Raw genomic sequence first — 19313 nt, 5'->3', positions numbered from 1 at the left:
TGTTGTAAGTGGTCTGTTATGACGGTATTGCACATTTGTGGTGGGAGATCAGTGATCCTCACGGTAGTAGAGGGCCCATCCACATATACCGGAATACGGTACGTCACTTCTTGATGAGTGAATGCATGCTGCAAGTGGTGTTGTTTCTGCATCCGAGGAGCTACTCCTGCATTGTTCATTTCAATGAACACACAGTTCTTCAGGTTGTGAAGTTGGATGTTTTTCACATCAGCCATGTCGAGTTTGATCACTTTTTTGAGGAATTCCTCCACTTGATCCAACACGGGTCGTTTCGGTAGGACGCTAAAGTCCACCACAAGAGTATTTTTCCTGTGTGGAGGCATCTTGCACAAACTGCAAAATGTAGCACAGCAGGAATCGCGAAAACTTGACACGAAAAAGCAATGTGTAAATACGTCTGTCCCGTTCAGAGAGCAGTTGTCAACTGTGTTCAGAAGTGAAATGAAAAAATGAATATTGGAATAGTGACTCGTCTAACAAAATTGTACATTACTGAGCCATCTCCAAGGGTGGCAAATTATTTAACAATTCTGTCAAAGCAGAATTGCAATCTCTTGGTCAGAGCGTTGACAGGCCACTGCCGACTCAACTATCACATGGCAAATATTCAGCGTGCTGACTCATTTGTGTGTGATAGTTGTGACTCCGATTATAGAACTTCGTATCACCTGATATGTAACTGTCCAGTTTTTTCGCAAATGCGATTCCAATTACTTGGTAAACACTTATTAAGTGAAACTGAATTCAGAAGCCTGAATCTTCAGGACATTCTGTTATTCTTAACCCGCTGTGGTAATGAGCTATAGGCTCTCTTTACGCTCATGCGTTTTGCAGTGCCCTTTTCAGGGCGCTGTTCGAACCCATTGTGGTATGGAGCTACATGCTCTCATTTCGCTTATGCGATCTTCCCTCTTCAAGGAATCCCACTCCTGTTTCCTCCCATCTTTCCCTTCCCCTTCTTCTTCCATCGGGTAGATGATGAAATAGGCTCAAATATGGCGATGGCACAAATCTCCCAACTGATGGGGAACGTGCCTTTGGAGCCGGCCTTCTGATACCTGATCACAAGAGAAACTGCTGCGTGAAATCTTGAAGAGATTTTCATGTCCATTTTTCCTCGAGTAATCTAGTATTCTATAAAAAAAATCCGCAATAATCTTTGTAATGTACGTCAAATTGGCGAACTCGTGTAAATGCTTGAAAATCAAGTGAATTCTAGAAATTTCCACGCGATCCGCTACACGCTACAGGTTCTTTAAAATATTGTGTCGATCAATACTATTTTTATGTCACAATGTAGCTTCAAGTACAGTGCGGATTCGTGTACTGAAACATAATGTTTTTAATGAAATAGGAACAGTTGCAGTAATCGAGAAAATAACAGATCGTAGGAGTCAAGTATGGACCGATGCACGAGTTCATTAATTTGACGTTTGAGCGGTGCCGAATTCACTGGTTACTATTGTCACATAAATAACACGGCACCGCTAAAACGTCAAATAGTGAACACGTGCATAGGTCCATAGTAAGAAAATTTCAATAAAGCAGTCTTAAAAGAGATCTTGGAGAGGAAGCACATTATAATAATCGTTGTTCTGATTTCAAGCCATTTTGTCCGTTTGTCCCATCGTCAAGATCCTTTCCAGTTGCTGTCTGTTGTCTGAGGTCCGGTCAATCCTGTCGTTGTCCAGCCAATCATTTACTCGCCTGTCCGGTCATCAGGTTCCGTCCAAGTTACTGTCTAGCGTCCGAAATTTGGTCAATCTTACCGCAGTCCAGTCCAGTCCAGTCTTGCCTGCCGTTCGTCAAGATCCGTCGTTTGAAGTTCCGCTCGTACATCCAGTCCATTTGTTGGCCGTCTGCCAATAAAACCATGATAGGTCACTACAGTGAGGTTTTTAATATAAAGAATTATTTTATCAAATGAAAATCATGCCAGACGACTTCATTTGAATGTTGTTAATCTTGCTTTGTTGTTAATCTATTGAGCGGATACAGGTGCACTGATGGTATATGTTTCTTATCCAGCTTTTTACGCTAGCTTGCCATAAATTTGGAATCATCCCCTTCTGACATGTTTTGCCCTGAGACGAAACTCGCGGAGACGGTCTTCTTTTTCTACGATTGCTAAGTTTTTTTCTTAATCCACTCAGTGTTTATATCAATCTTTCGCAAGCTGTTCAAGCTCTCACATGACCATCTCAGCAAAAACTGTTGAGTTTGCATCACACCGAAGCATAGATGGCATATTGAGTGAAATTTCATGCCATATTTTTATTATAGATCAATCAAAGCAAGCTTTGGGATTCAGTTTCAATGTTGAAAATGTATTCGCTGCCAAAAATTTTCATTGTTGTTTTCAGGCAATTCAAATCAGAAAATTATTTTTCATTTTAAAGGCCGGTTTGCTACTGACAAGAAAAGAAATCGCCTATCTCGATACGTGGAAAATTTCTCCTAAGAAATGGTCAAGAAAATCACTTTTTTCTGATCGCAGTACGAGTTGAGAAGAAATGTCACTTCAAAGGGGGCTCTCTGTAGGAAATTTCTTGACCCTACTTAGCTTAAAGCCTGAAAATGAATCGCTAAAGAAATTTCTCGCCGATTCCTTACAGAAATTTTCTACTGCGACTCCCACTTGAACTGACAGTTCTTTTCAACTGCGTACTGCGATCAGATAAAAGCGCATTATTGATCGATTCCTTGCAGACATTTCCCATGCATCAAGATAGGCCGAGAAATTACTTGTCAGCAGCGGATCAGGCTTAAATACCAACTCAAGCCTAAAAGGGTCTGCGGTCGGATCATATCCTGCTTAAACGCAAAAAATATTATTTTAAATAAAATCAAAGTACGAAGTATTGATGCTTGCTTTGAGCAGGGACTGCAACATAAGTGGAAACAGGTTCTTGAGAATATGCCACCGAAACACATCCCAAGTTTATCGAGCTTCCCTCAACAATACGGTGCTGTTTAATGTTAGATGTAGTCTCAGCTGATCATTTTTCCTTAGCCATAATTTGTTCTTACGTTTAAAACAAGTTCAAAATTTTAAGGCCTGAAATCAATAACGGATTGTCGTACTTCAATTGTACATGGTGTAATACTAGAGTCAAGATTGAATTGGGTTTTGCTAAAACGCACCAAGTGCCAATTTTTCACAAATGAGTTATTCACACCAGAGGATTCAGATAATCATAATCTTGCCCCATTATATTATGTATCCGGTAGACATCAAGACCAACATTTATTTATAATTATTGTTTTCTCGGGCCCCGTGCGTCGCAGCTAATATGTGAATAGTGCGCTGTGTTCATAAAAATCGTAAGAATGCAGCGCCATACTAAAAAACTGATTTCAAAATCGCGCGAGTTGAGGCGCGTCGCGAGTCTCACTGGCGCGATCCGGTTTGGTGGCGGTGCGACAATAAATATCGAATAATTCAAACAGTCCTTGGTTGAAAAAAAAAATCATAATTTTACTTTGGCAGAATATGTAAAAATGAAATTTCATCCAACCAGAGTGGACCATAAACCTAAGCTTGCCATTGGAGGTAATTCAATATGTGATTCGAAAGGACATTTTTTTCCAATTTCTTCCTAAGACCTTGCAATGTAGCTATTCCGGACAAGTAACAGGAACAAACGCCATCGAATTTTAGCATGTAATGTAAGCGAACGGCTATGTGATATAAACTATTGTTTCTGTGGTGCTGATCTTTCAGCCACACCGCACCGTGTACTATTTATGCAGAAATACGTTTTCGCCATCAAGCCTCCTTGAATGCACAAGTTATGGGAGTTTTTCGCTCTCAATTCAACAGTTCGAAATGACCGAGAGGTAGCACGATTAATCACCATTCGAAGGACACAAGTTCGAATCCCAATTAATATTGTTTTACGTTGCCCCTAACAGACAGTCATAAAAATCAATCAACTTTCAGCTTATGTGACTATTTTGGAACTATAGAGCACAAGCAGTTCCATGTACAGCGGGAATGATGAATTCCATGCCATTCCTGGTATGCACTTCACGTAAAGAATCGTGAACTTGTTCAGCCAAAGTGCGCTAAATGCGAGTAACTTGATGCGCTCTGACCAAGGATGGTCTCTAGCGACAAAAAACACAGTATCGAACGGTCTAAGAGGGCCGTCGTTCTTGCAGCAGCATGATTTCAACAGCTCACTACGCGCGCGTAGAACGGATATATGAAGCATCCGATGCACTGTTTGTCGTGGGACAAAGAGTTTATCGGATGTTGTTACAAGTCGCGATCAGCTTTTATCATGCCGCATTCGCGCTATTATTTCTCGCTCTAACAATGTTCAAACGATTTCGAAGTCACAAACAGCATGTCCGGTGTTAAATCAATAAGTAAAAGTGGAGAAATCTTCAAAAAAATATAGAACTTTGATACAATTAATTACAAGCACACATGCAACACGATGCATTATTCGGGGAGCGTAGTTTGTTGTGATCACTTGACGACAAAAGATTAATCGTTGTTACTATGGTCGCAGGATAAAGAACAACCACGATGCATCATTTATTTTGTCATGATCACTAGATTTCCATGCTTGGCTCTGGCAGAACAAATTCATGGTTTTCTTTGCTCATCACATTTTTAAAATTCATCATTATTTCGAATCTTTGAACGCGTGAGGGCCATCTATTTATATTAAAATAGATAATGCACCAAGAGAAAGACAGATAGAATACGTTCAGGATGGCTTGTACAAATTTATTGTTCACATAGGTCGGAGTGCATAAACATTTGTGACATGTATTTCAGCATGCATGGCGATGATATGAACCATTTGTCTTCATTTTTTTCTTATTTTGCTGGAAATCATGAAACACATTCAACCATATCGAACTGAAAACCATTTTATTCAATTTTTGTTCAGCCAGAGTGAACTGAGTCCTTTCTAATTTGAAATCAAATCTGACTACATGGAAAACATATGATGATTTTCTTGCATATTCTATCTTGAATTACTTATTGGGCCTTGTTTGTCATTTGTGGGCGGTAAAATTTTCAAATGATGAGTGGACTTTAAAGTTAAATATCTCAAAATAAATGGGGGCTTCGTGGCCGAGCGGTTAGCGGCGTCAGTCGTTTAGGCGTATTGTGTCACGAAGCGTGGGTTCGATTCCCGCTCCAGTCGGAGGAAACTTTTTGTCAAACGAAAAATTCTCCACTGGGCTACTGGGTGTTCCGTGTTAGTGATCGTTCAGTCTGTGCAGCCTTTGGCTGAAGACGTTGTAAATTGTCGTTATAATGGTTTTGGCACTTGGTGCGGTTTAGTAGAACCCCGATCAAATTGGGTAACGGTCGTATTTTGGACCCCCTAAGGAAGTGATTTTACATTTTTGTCCCAATTAATTTATTGCACAGCGTAACCATGTCAAAGAACATACCAAAATGTAGAGAAAAACTTCATCTACGAGATAAAAATGCCCATACGGTCATGTAGGATCCAAAAGACGTCCAAAATAATTGAATTGTGATGCACTGTTTTTCATTATTTTGGACACACCAATACATTTAGGACCCTCATGGTATATATTTTGGACCCCCGGCATTTTCTTATCGTTTGGCGACAAAGTCCTCGGCACTGGTTGTATTATATGTTTGCCCAAAGTCTAATCAATCGATTGGCAATGGAAAAGCGAAGAAATTCTACGCTTTTAGTTCAGAAATTAGAAAAAAGTTTTTGTTTACATTTGAAAAATTACTGACGTCTTCAATTTCTGTGTGTAACGTGTTGTAACGGTTGCATGGATGAACCGATTAAATTAAATTAATTTATGATAAAATAAACACATTTTCCATGCACAAACGCTTGATGTAAGTGCGGAATGGTCCTATCTTTCCAAATGGCATGCGGATTGTATTGGTCTTTCGATTTTAACTGGAAAATTTGCAGGAAACTGGCCCAGGGGGGCCCAAAATATATAGAGGTCCAAAATAAATTGGTTACCCTATAATGACAGATTTAATCTTTGCTTTGTTCACTTTTTTGATCAATCCTCCCTCATTCTTTGATTGTGATTCGAAACTTTTCCAAAATTATGGGTTAATCACAGACAAACAGACGTAACACTTAGAACAAATCTCGATCAAAATCATAGTCACGAGGGCATGTACGCCCAATGCTAAAATCGGTGTGTTTGGCCGATAGGCCAACAGATGGCGGTAGTGTGTAAACGTCAAACACGAACATAAACGATGCGAGCGCTGCGGGTGGCGGATTGGCCACCTACCATATTTTTGAATCGACCGTTAAAAAGGTGGTCGATGGACAGTGATGAGAGTGTGACGTCTGTTTATCTGTGGGTTAATGATTACGCAATGGGACCTGTTTCATCAAGCAATGTTTCGGAAAAACTACATGGACCACGAAAAGGGCTAGATCCACATTCCAGAGAAAACTAATGCAGCTGCAGTGATTTAGCATAAGTTCTATATAGAAGTCCGGTAAATGAGGGCGAGAAATTCCTTTAATAGGGTCCTAAAGCCATGTTTCAATTTAAGTGCCAAACGCTTAAGTTTAGGCCAAAAACACATGTTTACTCAATTTTCTAATGTTTCTCGTTGGTTTAAGCCCAAAAAACATTTTTTTTAGATTTTGTCACATCCTTTGGCCTAAACTTAAATTTTAGGTGTATTTTTGTTTTCCGTGTCCCTTACGAAATGTCAGATAGGAACAACCCCAGTGGTCGAACTAAAACCCCTGTGGTGTTTTTGTCGACTAAGCGAACGTCAAACATGATCAAAAGTGTCAAGGTTCATTTATGGACCAAATGTTTAAATTAAAGTTTAAACATGATATAGCCATTATTTGAGCGGGAAAAATTGCTAAAGTAGTTACAGTAACATGCTTTTTCGTGTTATTAAATAAAAACAAGATTTCATTAAAAATTTTAGGACCCAATTGAGCACCTAAAATCATATAAATGAAACATAATTGAATAAAAATAGGCACCTTTTATGTTTTTCTTTAGCAGGTTATTGACCTGTTGAAGAAAAACATAAAATTAACACTAAAAGCAACCTTATTCCAATAACAATCCACCGGGAGAACTTCGTTTACATTGCTAGGCAACAATTCCAGGCAAAATATATTTCTGTGGTGCCGAAATACAGATATGTAAACGGTTTTGTAAATTACACAAAAGGGCATATAATTAGTCAGTTGGTCCATAATAAGCAATGTGGGCAGCGAGTCGTATAACATGGACATCAAATGGATCAAATATGAAACGTCTATCTTCTATTATGGACGCAAATGGGCAAAAGGACGACAGGTTTCCAAATGTGTATATCACTGAAAAACTCGAATCATTTTGTATGTTTTTAAGGCGTACCATGAAGTGAAGGTATGTTGTTGATAGGCTGCACACAACGTACTTTCTTTTAGAATATCATGGCAGAAAAGCGTCGAGAACGAATCGTAGCTGCTAAGGAATGCATTATTAGCAATGGAATCCTAATTTCATAGAAGTTTCTTCAATAATTGCTTCCAGAATCATCTTAAGAATTGCTCGAGAATTTCCTCAATGAAATGCCTGGATTTCTTCATATATTAATCAGGGATTGAATCCTGAGAAAATTGAGAGATTATCTTACTTATAGTCTGTTTATCGTATACTGCTAAGGCTCTGATTATATCGGGAAGATAGTAGTGCATGATAAAACACATTTAAACAAGCTCTAAACCTAGGGGGCATTAAGATGTCGGGGATTGCTTATCATGTCAGTATAGTAAAATATCTACCCCCAATGTTAAAAAGGCGAGAAAAGTGAGTTTTGTCGCCGCTCTCTTTGGAGGTCTTATTCCCTGCTGCTATTTATCAACTCAAGTATCAACTACAACTTGCGAAACATGGTCGATCATGGACCGATACAGATGTGATGTTTTTGATTTGATTGCTTTGATCATGCTTTCAATCGAGAACGAATTTTGCAATGTCTGCTCCAGTATTAAATTCCACTCACACATGTATATTTTTCGGATGTTCAGTACAAAACTCATTGAGCGCAAAAAAAAAATCTGCTAGACTGATGGATGATTATGAGCTATATAAAACCAAATGTTTCTTGGAATAATTCCACCATTGATAACAGACAAAAAACAGAACTTATTTCTTCAGAACGAAGCACATGTTATACGTTGGACTTATGTGCCGTTATTAAGTTCCCAACATTCGCACCAGCTATGGGTAAATCGGTAATGTCAGTAATGGGTGTCAGTAAAGCTGCTGTAGCATTTCGTTCAGCCGTGGAACGGAAAGTTTTTTATAGCATGTAAACATTCATAAAACCGGTATTTTAAACATTTTTGACGGCATGTAGCTCAAAATTGTGACGTACTGGAACATTTCTGAAAGCGGCTTTAATTCAGCAATCGCAAATTCCAATCATTTTGGTCTTTGAGACACACAACAATGTATACGCTCGAGCCTTTGAGTAAAAAAGAAGTAAAACAAAAGCATAGCAGTTTTTATCGGGGTTTTGGAAGTATGCTTACTAGAGTGTTTCAAAAAATCGTTTTTGCTCCACACCGCTCTTTCGATTCAAGATCAAATTCTGAGTGTCCTCCCAAATTTTGAGCTCATTCGGATGAAAATTGAGACTGCACAAGCCCTTCAAAGTTTATATGGGAATTACTATGGGAAAAGCTTGAAAATCGTTCATTCGGTCATAGTGTTTGCCCATGTGCTCTTGGGGATTGGAGGTTCGTTGATAATGTAAGATACATTCATCAGCTACAACTTTGCCGAAGACCGTTTTCAAATCGGACGTAACAGTAATTAGTTATTGATTTATATCTAATCGGAAATTCTTCTGCAGTGCTCATTTATCTTCTGAACAGGCAACATTGCTGCATCTGGCGCGAAAGATAGCACACATAAATCATGGCTACTATGTTTTACTGCATATATCCAGTGATGCCTGTAGATCAGCCCAATTATTATAGCCAAAGTTTTACAACTCACATTAAAATCAATAACTAATTACTGAGGCTTCCGATTTGAAAACGGTCTTCGGCAAAGTTGTAACTGATGAATGTATCTTACATTATCGACGAACCTCCAATCCCCAAGAGCACATGAGCAAACACTATGACCGATTGAACGATTTTCAAGCTTTTCCCATAGTAATTCCCATATAAACATTGAAGGGCTTGTGCAGTCTCAATTTTCATCCGAATGAGCTCAAAATTTGGGAGGACACTCAGAATTTGATCTTAAATCGAATGAGCGGTGTGGAGCAAAAACGATTTTTTGAACCACTCTAATGCTTATAAAAAAACATACGCACTTTGTATTAGAATGAAACGTCTCAATGACGGACTGCTCTCATCAAAAATTTGTCAACTCAAGCCAAGGTTCAGTGATCCAAAACCATGTATCGACAATTAGTTTTTTATTGATAACGATACATTCTGATAAACTTTTAAGGTGAAACATCTTGGCATCCAAACATGGCCGACATGTGCCCCTACTCACGCTTTCAAAGGCACTAAACTGGAGAAAAAGTTGGCAAACGTTTTTGATCCTCAAATTTTAAGCTTTCAGCTTGTGCACAAAGCCAACATAAAAAGTGCACTGTTGTTGGATGGTTCCTTCGCGAGATTAGTGGCTTTGAAATTTAGTGCAATCTTTGAAGTTTGTTTCCAAACTATTTCACCTTAACTGAATAGAAAACCAAAATTGAGATGAAAATTTTGCTTGGGTTTTATGTACAATTCTATTTGATGGACAATTTTGAAATTATCTGTAACACCCGGATTTTTTTTTTACAAAAAGTATCTTATAATTTCTTCGACATTTCCCTGGTGGAGACATCTCTGAAAGAATGCATCCCAATATCGTCAAAGACTTCCTTTGAAATTATCAAAAAAAAAAGAAATACTGGATTAATTTCTGAAGAAATATTAGGAAGAATCTGAAGATATGTTTAGAGAAGTTCCTAGTCGAAGTTAAAAAATCCTGTTGGACAGTTTTATAGGGAATACTAAGAAATCTCTGGACAAGTTGCAGATGATTGTCGGTTTGTCTGTGTATCAAACTGGACTTATATATGTACTTACAGTATGACTTCATTTTGAACAAACATGTTGTTCCTGAAATTTCCATTATTAAGGAACAAGATTTCGGTACCGCTTCGTGTTCAAAATGTTGAAAGAACTCATGAACTTAACAAGAAAAAATATATAAAGTGCATTAGTTGTGTGTTTTGAAAAATCTCTACCAAATTTAAACGAGAATTTGTTGTGGTAAATTTTAATTCATTCCAGTAAGTGAGTGTTCGATTTGAAATGTACGTTTTTAAAGTGTATTATCAACTTCATCTGAACGTTTTACCTTCTTATTCATATAGTATAATATATAGAAAACATTCTAAATAATTCGGAGTTCCATGTGTCGACCTCGACAATTTTGTATACTACACGATCAATGCAAAACTGTTCCTGACACGTGTCCGTGTACAGGCTTAGAATAGTTTGGTTTTTCCATATCGGTGATTTTCTGAGTTTCACAGTAATTAACAGAACTGGAGATTTTGGTAAGTATACAAACAGCGACCAGTGGTGAACCTATTTAACAATTGTTAGCTTTAAAACGAAAGTGTACAGTTAAATCAATAAACAAGCTTTTTCATTTCGTTTTATAACAGTTTGTCATTCTTCTTGCTTCTATTCCCTACAGATAATTGAAAATCTCTGTATGCAAAACCTACCCGCTCATTGATTGATTGAAAAAAAAAATTATCATAAAAAACAGAACTAACAGTCAAGCCGTTTCGAGCGTACGTAAAGTGTTCCCAGTGTTCTTGTGTATTGAAAGTGTCTCTTTGCGCGTATCGCTGCGCCGGCCAAGGGTGCCTGCCTGGGGGTTTGTGGCTAAACTATCGATCCAGAACCCGACTGCTATCTGGTTCTGGATTCGCACTAGCGTTAGCACAGTTTGTGGCGCATCCCTTCGCTGATCCGTAGAAACTGAATCTTGGTCTCGACCGAGAAGTGAATCAAAGTGAAGTGGTTGGACAGTGCGGAGAGCAGAGCCTTTATTGAGGGGACGACCATCAAGAGAGGACCAGTTACTGAGTTCGACGAAGTCCAGGATGGATGAGGACATCGGCCGGATTGGAGGAGGGAGTAACGATAATGAAGCTAGGACCAAGGTAACTATCGTTCAAATAGAATGTATTTTGATCACGATTGGTCACCCGTTTTCTTTCGTTTGTTTGCATATCTTGAGAAGTGGGCGCGCCGGATGGCACTCGAAGCAGGAAGAGATCTCTCTGGCCAAGGAGATGGAGGAAAATGGCAACGGAAACGAAATTCAGTGAAAGAACAAATGTGACGTTGAAATTATATTTTCCTATTTCTTTTGGGTTTAAAAGTTTGAAATTGTTCGGTTCTTTTGCCTATGTCAATGTTGAATTCAAAGTGATACAAGCAAGTGATAAGTGATTTTTCGTAAAACAACGGATAATTTAGTACGGCGTATGTAGCAGGAACTAACAGAACCTCTTTATTCTTTTAATTCCTTCCCACAGACCGAGATCGATATCGAGAACCATGTGCTCAATACGACGGTCAGGCTGTCCGATAATACGGACGGCAAGGTCTTCAGTCGCAATGGGCGAAACAAGGAAAACCAGCTCATCTACTCGTGTCACCTTTGCGGGGTCACCAATCTGCCAGGAGAGCGCGTCCTGCAGACGCACATCGCGGGCCGGAAGCATCAAACGCGGATGAGTCTGCCGTCGATTGATGCGGAACAGTTTCGCAATTCAATTGCCCCGAAGGTATCCGCCTCGAAAACGCCGAAAAGTAAGCAGATAACATTCACTTACCCTAAACCGTTATGGAAAAATGTTTATCATATCTGTGCTCAACAGTCGTTTTCAAAGCTGAGCGACAAGTCTGGGGGAAATTAGAAAAAAATAGTAAGGCCCGTTTTAAGTAACGCCGTTTGATGTAAGTTTGCATATTCTAAAAAAAAATCATAGAAATTCTAACAGGTTTCCATTTGTCGTATTTATTATAACAATTATACCATAAAATATGATTGCAAGAGATGGTTTTATGTTTGCTGAAAGTGGCAAAAACTGGGTCCACAGATACACAGATGGGTACCTAGATAGAAATTCCCCTTACGAAAGTAAGGTTCTTGATCTAGCGCCTCTTGGGCTGTACCATTTTGTATGAGTCTGCTAAGATTGATCGCTGCTGTTATTTTATGCTGCAGATTGATTTGAGCTAACCTAACCGTAGCCACTACCCAAACTAGGCAGGATTCGGCTTTTTGCAATATCAGCACGAAAAAGACCAGCAGCGATAAAAACAGATCGGTATCTATTGAAAGTCGCCAAACGCGAAAAAGGACAGAATACACTGTGTAAAACGCATAATGCTATGTTCAGACTACGGAGTTGTATCATGATACAAGCGGTTTTCGTGATTTTGGGCCAATATCATGTTTCTGTATAGTGATACTTCCATACAATTTGACAGCTTGAAACAAACAGAATGGCATTTCTGTCAAACTTTGATTTCGAGCAGTTTGTATCATGATATTTAAAATATCACCTTCATTGATATTGAAGGTGATATTTTAAATATCATGATACATTGAGGGCATTTTGATGGGGGAGAATCGATAGTTCCGGATAATTGTACCATCAAAAGTTAAATATTCATCCAGGAATTGTTTTTCGGTTGCTTTCCAATAATTTCGGAAAATCATAAGGATTCGGTGAAACTTCCAGAATTTTTTTTTAATGAATACGTCTGTTTACCACGGGCATTCCGTTATAACCACGAGGAAATCCTGTGTGAATAATCTCCGATATTTCCTCTTCCCATTCTGTCGGAATACTTGATATTCTTCAGACCAGCATTGCAATTTATTACCTAAAATAATTTCAAAAACATTTCGGAAAATTGCTTCTGTTATTTTATAGTTTTTGTTAGAAATATATTCATCAAATTCAAAAAAAGGGAATTAATATATTTTTCCAGAGATTCTTGGAGAATTTTAAAGTTTTTTTTTCGACATGGTCGTAATTTGTCCAGATTCGAAAGGTGATGGTGAATCTTTCTAGCAATTCCTCCGAGAGTTTCTTCTAGAATGTCTATAATTTTGCCAGGATCTTCACTGGGAATTTTTCCAAGAAGTATTCCGGCTCTTTTTAATGTATTCGAATTTTTTGAGCAGAATCTCAATAGAGAATCAAGAATGTAGATTTGGGTATCTTGTACCTTTGAATTCCGCCCTAATTGCTTATCTTTGACAGATACGCGAATTTCGACTATTACTTGTAGGCTTCTTAAGTGTCAGTGCTCGTATTCACTGTTCTGGGCTTTCTACAGGGACAATTTTACACTCAGGCAATTGAAATATCGAAATACATAGGAAGTCCTTGTGAAAATTCCGAGAGAAACTCCAAAAGAAAATCCAAGGAAATTCCTAAGAAAATTTCGCAGGAATTTTCGAAGGAAATTCCGAAAAAAAAAAATCCAAAGGAAATTCCAAATGATATTCCGTAGTAACTTTCAAAGTACATTCCAAAGCTTCAAAAGAAATTCAGAATCAAATTTTGAAGGAAGCTCCTAAGGTCATTCGAAAGGTAAATCTGAAGGAAATTTCAAAGAAAATTCCAAAGATAATTCCGAAGGAAATACCAAAGGAAATTCCGAAGGAAGCTCAAATAGAAATTCTGAAGGATATTCCGGAGGAAATGCTAAATGACATTCGGAAGTTTATTCCAAGGTGAATTCCGAATAAAGCTCCAAAAGAAGTTCCAAGCAAGATCCAAAGGATATTCCTATTGAATAGGAAAGCTTCAAAAGAAAATCTAACGGAAATTCCAAAGAATATTCTGAAAAAAATTTCAAAGGAAATTCTTAAGAAAATTCCAAAGGAAGGAAATTTCGAAGGAAAATTCCGAAGGGAATTCCAAAAGAAATTCCGAATGAAACTCCAAAAGAAATTCCAAAGGAAACTCCGAAGAAAATTTCTCAGGAATTTTCGAAGGAAATTCCGAAAAAAAATCCAAATGACATTCCGTAGTAACTTCCAAAGTTTATTCCAAAAGCTTTAAAACAAATTCCGAATCAAATTTCGAAGGAAGCTCCAAAGGTCATTCAAAATGTAATTCTGAAGGAAATTTCAAAGAAAAATCCGAAGGAAATACCAAAGGAAATTCCGAAGGAAGCTCAAAAAGAAATTCCAAAGGAAATTTCGAAAAAAAATTCGTAGACAATTCTAAAAGATATTCCAGAGGAAATTCTAAATGAAATTCGGTCAATTCCAAGGTAAATTCCGAAGAAAGCTCCAAAAGAAGTTCCAAGCAAGATCCAAAGGCTCCGAAGGAAATTCCGGAAACAAATCTAAAAGAAATTCCGAAGATAAGTATAAAGGAATTTCATAATGAAATTCCAAAGGAAATTTCGAAAGGAGTTCATTAATAAATTCCAAATGAAATTCTGAAGGATGCTTCAAAAGAAAATCTAACGAAAATTCCAAAGAATGTTCTGAAGAAAATTTCAAAGGAAATTCCGATGGAAACTCCAAAAGAAATTCCGAAGGGAATTCCAAAAGAATTTCCGAAGGAAACTCAAAAAGAGATTCCAAAGGAAATTCCGTAGAAAATTTCTAAGAAATTTCCAAAGGAAAATCCAGAAGAAATTTCGAAGGAAAATCCAGACAAAATTACAAAGAAAATTTTAAAGAAAATTCCAAAGAAAATTGCGAAGAAAATTCTAAAGTTTCAAAAGACATTGTAAATGAAATTCTGAAGGAGTCTCCAAAAGTAATTCCAGAGAAATTTCCTAAGGAAACTGCAAGAGAAATTCGGTAGGAAACTCCAAAGGAAATACCGAAAGAAATTCCAATGGAAGAAATTTCCACGAATATTTCTAAGGAAACTCCGAAGGAAGCTCCAAAGGTAGTTCCCAAAGAAATTGCAAAGGAAATTCCGGAAGAAATTCCGTAGAAAATTTCTTAAGTAAATTCCAAGGGAAATTTCGAAAGAAAATCCAAAGGAAATTTCATAAGAAATTCCAAATGAAATTCCAATGGAATGTCTGAAGGTAATTCCAGAGGAAATTCCGAAGGAAACTCCAAGGAAAATTCGGATGGAAACTCCAAAGGAAATTTCGAAAGAAATTATTAAAAAGATTCCAATGGAAATTCAGGAGGAAATTTCTAAGGAAATTCCTGATGAAATTTCGAATAAAATTCCTAAGAAAATTTAGGAGAAAATACTAAAGAACATTCCATTCTTGAGTAAATTCCAAGGGAAATTTCGTAAGAAAATCCAAAGGAAATTTCATAAGAAATTCCAATGGAATGTCTGAAGGTAATTCCAGAGGGAATTCCGCAGGAAACTCCAAGGAAAATTCGGATGGAAACTCCAAAGGAAACTTCGAAAGAAATTATTAAAAAAATTTCAATGCAAATTCTGGGGGAAATTTCTAAGGAAATTCCTGATGAAATTTCGAATAAAATTCCTGATGAAATTTCGAATAAAATTCCTAAGAAAATTGGGGAGAAAATACTAAATAACATTCCAAAGGAAACTTACAGAGGAATCTCATTTATACACTACCAGAAGGAACTTCCGAAGAAACTGCCTAGAAGAATTTCCGGAGGAACTTCCTGATTGAACTACAAACTTGATAAGGGGACAAACTTTTCCGATGTACATCTGGAGGTGGAGGATTTTAGAAGAAACTTCCTAGAGGAACTTCCGGAACTGTGATATTTTGGCAAAGTAATCAATTAAATGTGCCCAGAAATTAGAAATAACAAAAAAAATCTTTAAGTTTTAAAGGCATATTTTTTCTAATAATCTCGGTTAATATCTTTGATGTCCTTAAAAATTTGAGTACTTCTACCATACAAAAAGGACGTAACTTCAAGGCGAGCCCTATGACACATTTATTAAATTGTTACTAGGTATGCAGCAGCTTAGCCATAGAAAAAGACTTAGCACAGATTTGACGGAAACATTTATTTCCATAATAACGGTCTGGGTAGTATACCGTGTTAACCGGATCCCGTCTAAACTGTTCGGAATTTTATAGTTCAAATGCACATCGCACCCGGTGAGCCTGTCCCTCCGGGCATGGAGAACGAAGTGAAACCGGTAGCGGAACTTCAGGCCACCATCGATCGGTTCAAGGAAGGGCCAATGGTGGGTCTGGAGTACATCATGGAGTTGACCACGGCGGGTTCTAAGGAACCGAGCTATCATTGCGTGTTGTGCGACAAGAAAGGTGACCCTAGAACCATTGTTGTCCACATCACCAGCTACATTCATCGTATGAAGTTCTTGGTAAGTTCGAACCGTAAATTCCGTCTACAAACGTGAAGCTCTGTAATTTGTACTTCTCTCTCAGGAAAAGCACTATCCGACCGTGGTCAACGAGTTGGTCCCCTACCGGGGTCAGCGTGGCGCTACGAAGGAAATCATCGGTCGCGTGATTCAAACGGTTTGCGAAGCGATCGAAGACCATCATGGTCGCTTGACGCCCTATGTGCACGAAAGTGGCGATTATGCCCGGAACAAGATGAAGTACCTGCAGGAGGCACTGTTCGAGAAGCACTTTGACGAGCGGACGGGACCCAAGTTTGTGGAAGTGATCGACAAAAAGATGCTCCAGGAGCAGATAGCCGCCGTCAATGGGACACTGACTGCCGAGTTGACCCGCGATCCGTCTCCGCCGGTTGTGCTGGCACCGCAGAAGAAAGCACGTTCAAATCGAGCCGAACGTAAGAGTTTGGATTCGATCTCCAGTGCAGACTCGGTGCAGAGCATTTCGTCTGAGTAAGTATTACAAACAGTGAGTTTTGTTCGATGATTGTCGCAGCAGGTCCGAGTCCTGTTCGTTACGCGAATTTTTATATCTCTTAGACTCGGGCAAGTTGTATTTCGGTATTCAAGAGACCATCGAGTTCACCAACCCACTTTTTTCATTTGTCGGGAGATCGCTGTTCTCCTTTAGAATCTACCATTGGTAGGGCTTTGATCCTTTCGTAGCCTAAATCTACCCGCAACCAAACTACAACCGCTAGCTGAAGTTACTCCACCAGAGAAAAAGCAAAGTACATACTGGCAATCAAAACGTTATAGGGGAAGGCGGGGCAGTATGGTCATACGGGGTAAAATGGGCCACCTTTTATTTGAGCTTAAAACACAGATTTTGATCTCAATAACCTTAGGACCTTATAAAGTATGCTTCAATTAGTCACCACCGTGAAAACTAGGCAAAAAACTGATTTGGAACTTGATATATCGATAAAAATCTGAAATGTTGATGCTACTACGAAAATCTTATAAGATTTTGGATGTAAAAATAAGCTTTGCATAAAGTTTTGTTTATTGACTTCAATTTTTTTCACAGCAGTTCGTTCTTCCATTATTCATAGGCATTATGTGCACAAAATTGTATAGATTCTAAAATAAATTTTCAATAAAATATAATTTATATGAAACATCTAGGAACGGGGCAATATGGTCATAGCCGGTCAAAGCTATCTTATCACAAAAATAGATAACCAAAAATGGCATGTAATTTTAGCAGTTTAATTGCAATATTGTTATCGCACGTGATTTCAATTAAAACTAGAATTTTTAACTGGTTAAACTTATTTGAACGACTATGTTTGAAAACTGAAGCTCTTAGAACCATGATTTATTGAACTGTCAGCAAAACATATTATTTTACGATTCAAATCAGACTTCAACCCAGTTTTTGTACTAAACTCTATCATACATTATTGTCTTCTTCTAAATTAAGCCTTGCAAATGGTTTTCCAATTAAAATAATAAGATTTAGTATGGTGGCTCATATTGCCCCGTAGGGGGGACCATTTCGCCCCGTATAGTGTAGAGTTACACACAAAATAGTGTTTTTCAAAAATGTTCCCAAAAAAATTCTAAGTAATCTTTTTACCAAAATACAACTGTGGTATGAAAGGAGATGCTTCAAACTACAAATGAAGCTTATGGATCGATTAAATTGTATTGTTTTTCTATGCTTTTCAAGAACTTTTGCTTAGGTGGACCATACTGCCCCTATTGACCCTATTGACTTGATTGACATAAGAGATAACAGATCTAGAGATTATATCAACATTTTGTTTCCTAGAGGCTATCGTCATACGATATCGCTGAGTTGAAAACAGAACTTGCTAATCTCGGTGTAGTAGCCACTGACGTAAAGTCACTTTCTCTCAAAGTTATCGGGCAAGAAGAAATTGCTTTGTATCTACTCCACTTTGTGAAAGGAAGTGTTAAACTAGCAGATCTGCAAAAGGTAAAAGCAGTTTTCACCGTAGTGAAATGGCGCTACTATGAAAGAAGACCCACAGATGCTTTCCAGTGCAACTGTTGCCAATGTTTTGTTCAGGGAATGAGGAATTTAAATCTCCCTCCTCTGTGTGTTAAGTTTGCTGATATACATCACTCGACTGAATGCAAACTCCCGAAAAAAGCGGACTTGGAGCGAAATAACCGAAATAACCCTAACGAAACACGGGGACTAATCAAATGTGCGAATTGCAGTGGCGAGAAGTTGGCGAAACTAAGAGCAGTTGGTCAAAACCGCCCAAACAACACGTTCATTCCTCCTTCGGGTAGCTCATATGCCCCGGTCTTAAAAGATCAAACATTTGGTAATAATGATCCTTTCTCGCTATCGAAGTTCTTTGCAGACAGCAAAAACTTCTAGCTCTGTTCGGAGCTGACAACTAAGTACATCTACAATGTATAACTCTATACTAATTGGAATGGACTTTCTATCCTTATAGCGGTTCGAAAGGGCATCAGATTTACAGAGCTCAACATCACTACCAAGATTATTGAAAGCGTAGGCACTACGATTTGCACGTCAGACGGAAACATACATATTATTGCCGCATACTTCCCAGGTGCAAGAAGATGATCAATCTGGACACAGTTTCGTCGCGACATCTTAACTCTTATGGGGGTCGACGTGGCGTAGTTGGCTGCACGTTCGCTTCATATGCGGATGGTCATGGGTTTGATTAACAGCCCCCCAACACAACTTTTCGTCAAGCCGCATGAAAGCAGCTTGCACCTTGCCCCTCTTCTAGAGCATGTGCTCTTAATGATCCTGATAACCGGCAACCCAGACCAATGGCAATAAAAATGGACAACTTCTCTTCGTTCACTCCTGATGGACTGACAACAACAATCGCAAACAATATCTACTTGCTTTTCATTCTACCTGCGTGCAGAGGAA

General features: G+C 38.3%; 1 protein-coding gene across 2 annotated transcripts in view; it reads left to right on the top strand.

Moving 5' to 3' along the window:
• The window catches only part of LOC5570976 (uncharacterized protein CG7065), a 31687-nt gene that overhangs the window by 3956 nt on the left and 8418 nt on the right, over nucleotides 1-19313 (top strand). The window contains exons 2-5 of one of the 2 annotated variants that reach the window (XM_021854645.1): nucleotides 10741-11215; nucleotides 11594-11870; nucleotides 16131-16381; nucleotides 16446-16873. In XM_021854645.1, coding sequence (XP_021710337.1) covers nucleotides 11156-11215; nucleotides 11594-11870; nucleotides 16131-16381; nucleotides 16446-16873 — 1016 coding nt within the window. In that variant the 5' untranslated portion in view covers nucleotides 10741-11155. The remainder of the gene's footprint in view (nucleotides 1-10740; nucleotides 11216-11593; nucleotides 11871-16130; nucleotides 16382-16445; nucleotides 16874-19313) is intronic. The other variant, XM_021854646.1, reaches the window with a different exon arrangement.

This window comes from Aedes aegypti, chromosome 3, assembly GCF_002204515.2.
Source record: "Aedes aegypti strain LVP_AGWG chromosome 3, AaegL5.0 Primary Assembly, whole genome shotgun sequence".
Taxonomy (NCBI): domain Eukaryota; kingdom Metazoa; phylum Arthropoda; class Insecta; order Diptera; family Culicidae; genus Aedes; species Aedes aegypti.
Note: the sequence above shows the minus strand (reverse complement) of the source record. Positions and strands in the feature narration are given on the sequence as shown.